We start from the raw sequence: 5,813 nt of genomic DNA, 5'->3' as shown, positions 1-5,813 counted from the left end.
GGCCGGGCAGAGCCGAGGCTCTCAACAGTCCTGTTGTGATCCTCGCTTCAAGCCTGCTCATGCCTCAGCTCATCCTGAGTCTAAGTGACGAACTCCGCCGCAGCATGGCCTTGTGCCTCGGACGCGGCCCTCCGCTGTCCGAGCACGAATGCCTCAAACTGCTCCAACTGAGCAACATGTTGCTCAGGAGGACTACCCAGGAGCCTGGCCAGGGCTTGTTCACCAAGTCCCTGCGCCATAAGCCCTGCCACCTCCCGATGATGTTCGGAGAGGTGGGGAAAATGAGCCTAATCAATATTGACGCTCATCCTCACGTACACACACAGAGATGCGGGTCGTGGGAAGAATTTCAAGTGCTACCAAGTGTAGGCGGGCACGTCGTAATGCGGCCACGCTCTTCTTAGACAGACACCCTAGCACAGCGAAGAAGCAATTTAAACTGCTTCTGTTGCGTGCAGCGAGGTAGTTGTGGTGGGCGCGCAAGCGTCCTCACCCAACACACCAAACACTCTGGTTAAGTGTCGTCACGGGAGCGGTAATCCGTCTCCTCGTGCGGACTTACCAAGCCGGAAGTAGTTTTCAGACTGATTTATAATAAATAGAATTAAATACAAATACCTATTTTTATCAATCAAAATGTTATCTCTATAGATAACATTTAATATGTATTGCGAGCGTATCTTTCTAGATACCTCGCGTAACGGATGACACTAGCCGTCATCACGGATGACGGTGGGCGTCATCCCTCCTAATGTGAATGCACCCATGTGGGTTGGTCACAAATGTGCACCACACCCGAGTGCTGGGTCTAATTGCTATTATTTAGTAATTGACCATCCCCTTAAGTACACCAAGTGTACTTAACGGGGACTGTGTAACATTAGGGCAACTTCAGCCCGTTACAACGCTATCGTGAGCAAATTGGGTCACTTTTGTATTTTCGAACTGACATTAGCACGATCGTATCTTCACTACTCGCCTTCGGTTTTATTGACTTCTCTTGTAAAGAAAAGTTCACAGTGCTCGGTATGGAAAGTCCGTATGACTTCATTGCCATGGTTGGTAGAACACCAACCATGGATAGACTGGAGTACACGCACAGCTGCGAATTCTACGCAGGACACCGGAAAGGATGTACTCCTGTGAGGCCTATGCAACTCATGTCGTGTCGAACACAGTTGAGGATGCGTTGACGTGATGTCAAACGTCACCAATTCGCACCCAGCTCTCGTCCTAGATTGCCCAGGGAAAATGCATTGGGGGCAGCTTTGCGTGTGCTCCAATATCTCAAAGGTACCAAAAATCCAAGTCATTAGTTTACAATCAAGTATAAACAAGCGAATTTGTATAACAGCCCACACCGATGCGTATGGGGACGGTGATAAACAAACACGCCGCTTAACATCTGGCGTATTGTTGTTGTTTGCTGGAGACCGGGTGTTTTTAAAAGCAAACAACACAATTTAGCTGCATTATCTTCTGCAGAAGCAGAATAAATGGCGCTTGTTTTAGAGACGCACGAATTGTTGTGGCTTCGGTACCTCCTAATCGAGATGGAATGAAATAAGTGGAAAATAGCATACTGGTACTCATGCATAATAAGTCTGCAATTGCAATGGCTTCAAATCAAGGGTACATATCACGAGCCAGACATATTGATCTAAGAGCGCATTTTGTGCGTGGTCACATTGAAGCTGGAGGAATCAAGGTAAAGTATATTCCTACGAATAACCAGTCAACTGTTTATTACTAAGATGCTACTAACGTCGCGTTCAATGCAATTAAGAAAAGAAAGCGGGATCGTGGAAGTGCAAGTTAAAAAAAAGTGAAAAAATTTAAATGTTGCACCACGTCTCATGAGCCATGCCCCGCATTATTAGATTCAACACCACGTCTCATGTCCAACTGGAAGTCGTGGAAAGCTCTTCGATTTTTTTGCTTAAGCTATAATCATTTATCTTACTTTCATTTTGCGTTGTGCTCAAGATATTGTTATAAAGGCAGCGCCCCGTCAGGAATAAGACGAGCTTATAATACGTATCGAAGGGAGAATACCCACGCCATATCACCAAGAGCTATATATAACACACTTAATCACCGGCCTTCGACTCTTGTAATTAGTAAACATCTCTTTCACAATGAATGTTGAAAGTATAATTATGACAGGACGTGAAACATTTAAAAATTTACCTCTAATAAGTCCAGTCGGCAGGGCTTGCATTTATCGTAACAACGCTTGCTACATTAAAGATATTCTAATTTTGCGTATGCCGGGTGGTGGTCAAGCCGAATCTGATAGATGTGGTGGATCGAAGGTGAAACAAATTATTTTAAGCAAGTATTTCCGCAGCGATTTTTTGTCTAAGAAACTGTAAACACATTTTTGCACGCCTTTAACCTGCCTCATTTTAGAGTGTTTAAGCATCGTGTGTCTTTTTGTCAGCTAAAACTTAAAACTTGATTCACAAGCGTCCATTTTTAAAATATCATCCATCGCAGGCTTCTTGAATCATATCAAAGCTTAATGCCTTACTTATGTTACGGGGTGTACCGTTACATAAATATTATATCCCATAAGAAAATATATATGTAAAGAAGCAAAAAAATTAAATTTTATTAATTTTGACTTAATATTTCTAATACTACAAAAGTTGGTAGTATTGACCCAATAAGACATTAATTCTATTGATTGGTTAATTTAAGTCAAAATAACCCCGCTAATCGTTACAAGAAACGATTTGGCGTCGCGCAAGTAGGCGCCAAACATCGTTAGTTATTAATAGATTCAAGTCAATATTAGAAAGAAGATCGGAATGAAAAACCTTATATTTCAATACAGTTTTTTTCTCTATTCTCAAGCCTTAGAATTTACCCATACAAGCTATGACTTCTTAGCTATTTGGAACCTTCCTTTGCACGTGTTGTACGTGATGTAGTCGAGGTACCCCACTTTCACTGTAATCAGTGAAGTTTGACTAGTACTGTTATCAGCACTACCAAAGGTTTCCCGTTAAACCTGGTAGCACTTTTATTTTAGTCTGTTCAACGGCCTACGCACGTTCTATCCAACATGTCCATGTCGGATGAAGTAGGTGGGAGCTTTCAAGCCCCTTCAGAATGCTATTGCGCAACGCGTGAGAGGTTCACTAATTTATGTGACCTTGAATGGAGAGCGATTCAACGCATGTGTTCGGTCTTAGGAGCGTCAGCCGTTAGCGCCATGTTATTTGATCTACAAAGAGACGAATAACATGCGGTTATAGCCAAGATCGTACAGCATGACTTGACAGGTCCAAAGAATAAGTAGCATGCTTCACCTGTAAAACTCTCAACACGCATAGGTGTTGAGAGTATATGGTGCTCAACAGCTAGAACTGTTGAGACAGCGGCATTTACATGCTGCTAGCGGGCGGACGCGTCCGCGCCGATTCGGAAGCTTGAGAATTGAGATTTCTAAGTTTAAGGCAGTCGAAGGCGACGCCATAGAAGCTCGCCGTATTAGTGATGATGCGACGAAAGTGAAATTTGGCTAGCCGGACATGCCAAAGCTTGGGCCTTGTGGCTCAAGCTTCACGACCCATTAGTTTTGGGTCGTAAGACGTCTTAAAGACTTAGCTCAGGCAAACATTTGAGCGGCCACGTGCCGAATTCAGAGCTCGAGCTTAAGTCCTGGATTTAAAGCAGGGCAAGCGTGACCTTCACGCTTACACGATACTTGGTCAGCTGTTTATCTTGATTCATCCGATTGATGAGCACACAGGCTACTGTGCTCATCGAGGTTCTCGCAGACGGTCCATGTGTTCCAGCTGTAATTTGAGACGCTTGACCAAGCGATCTCTGCCACACAATCGACTAGGGACTTGAGTGGTAACTTATATAAGAATTTTAATTTTAAGGGCGATGAGGTTTACCTTATCCCCTGGGACAGTTACACACAATGTTTGTGTGTGAGCAGCAACTTTGGTCGAAAGACCTGCAAATTCCTGTAACGTTGCTGTATCAGTAGGGCGCTCCGCACCTACTGACCTCGCAACAGCGTCGGATCCGCGTCCTCCCTTGCGCCTAGCGAGAGGTCGGTCTTTTCTCAGTGTTCTTAGGCACTGGCCGTGGGGCATTACACTCATAGGCGTAGTGGCCTGGCTTTTGACAACGATTACATTTTTGGAACTGCTTGTAACTTGAAGAGCGATGTTTCTCGCTCTCTACATACGAGAGGTTCATAGGTTCTGGACCTCCATTTTTTGTCGTTTCGGAGTACGATATGCACCCGAGTGGACGAAAGACTGTTTCAGGCTGAAGCTCTCTTATTCCGCTACAGTCGAAAATGCTTATTGGACGTTAATCGCTAGGAGATCGCAGACTCAAATTTATTGAGCGCGCTATTCCTCTAATGGGGATGACAGTGCGCCTAGCAACAGGCACATCTGAAACAGTAAACAAACGTGTAGATGGTATCTGATGCAACTTAAATGATAAAAAGTACGATGACGATATCATCGTACTGGATTTAAATGACAAATTTGATTTAATCCTTGGACTGCCATGTCTCATAAAGTACGAGCCATGCATAAACTGGCAGCATCAAGCTGTTATGATGCCTGCCTCTCATTCATTGGATGGTTATCGATGAACGTCTTGGAGCGTCCACAAGCGTGCGGATTTCCTGAGTGCGATGGCCTCACTTGTGGGTCGGTCGTTTTCATGACTGCACAAGACCTCAGTGTGAATTCTCAACCGACTGTGGCGTTAGATCCCGACGCTATGCACAAGCGCAGCAGCGTCGAAGGTCCACCATTGTGACGTGGACTCAGTTCCTGACGGCTGTGCACAAGCACAGGCAGCATCGAAGTTCGACCGCTCGAATGAGTTGAGTGGTACGAAACAAGGATGCTGGTTTGATAAGCAACATGCAAGAAAGTTAAAAAAAAAATCGTCTATAAAAGACAGTGCGAAAGTCCTAGATCGACTGGAGAGTCGATTGTAGAGAATCCCGCTGTGGTAGTGCAACCACAGCTAGAGGCAGTGGGGGAGGATACTCCTCAAAAAGATTCTGTTGGAATATGTTCCCGAAAAATTGTGGTCGAAGGTTCCCAGGTACCTTTGGAAAAAAGTTTCAAAGAGGAAACTGAGAGAAATAATGTCTTGGTAAACAATGGATCAAGTGTAGGCGGTTATACACTTGATCTATGAGCGCCTCCGAAGTTAACTTCGGAAATTATTCAATTGCCAATGCTAGAACCGAAAGGGTTCTTCTTGCGTGATCTGCGTAGTGGCAAAGTCAAGCAGATCTGCGTACTTGTCACAGATGACAACTACGTGGCCGATATTCGGTCGGCAATAGTATTTCATAAGAACGAACGGGTTTTCAGCAGCGCATCGGTGGACGAAAACATCCCTAATGAGAACACTCGGATTGAACGTTTTATGTTCCAATCCTGAGAGGATTTGAAGACAACTTTTATCTAAAAATTTTATAGAATTCAAGGATGTCTTACCTGAATCAGTACCGTGCGAGTTTCCTAACGTAAAAGCCACTCGACACGAAATCGACCTAACCCCATGTTCAAAATTATGTGTCATGAAGCAATGGCCATTGCCTCGTGAACAAGTAATAGCGAACAAAAAATTCTTTTCCGATCGCTTGGCAGCGGGCCAAGTGAGGTAAACAACTTCCCCACATAGCTCTCAGACCTTCTGTGTGCGTAGAACAACGGGATTATGGCGAATTGTGCATGTATTCAATAAAATAAACGCTGCAACGATACCGGCTCAAAAGCCGATGCCACCAAAAGACTTAAACATTAATGGTATGT

The 5,813-nt window shown here is 44.3% G+C and overlaps 1 protein-coding gene across 1 annotated transcript; it reads left to right on the top strand.

Moving 5' to 3' along the window:
• Positions 1–1,496: 1,496 nt before the first annotated feature.
• CCR75_006040 (uncharacterized protein) lies at positions 1,497–1,753 on the top strand (the record flags this gene model as incomplete). The annotated part of the gene is made up of 2 exons (XM_067964113.1): positions 1,497–1,537; positions 1,579–1,753. The coding sequence occupies 2 exons, from the start codon at positions 1,497–1,499 to the stop codon at positions 1,751–1,753; spliced, it is 216 nt and encodes a 71-aa protein (XP_067819126.1).
• Between the last annotated feature and the right edge of the window lie 4,060 nt (positions 1,754–5,813).

The sequence above is a fragment of the Bremia lactucae genome, linkage group LG11 (assembly GCF_004359215.1).
Source record: "Bremia lactucae strain SF5 linkage group LG11, whole genome shotgun sequence".
NCBI classification, from domain to species: domain Eukaryota; phylum Oomycota; class Peronosporomycetes; order Peronosporales; family Peronosporaceae; genus Bremia; species Bremia lactucae.
Note: the sequence above shows the minus strand (reverse complement) of the source record. Positions and strands in the feature narration are given on the sequence as shown.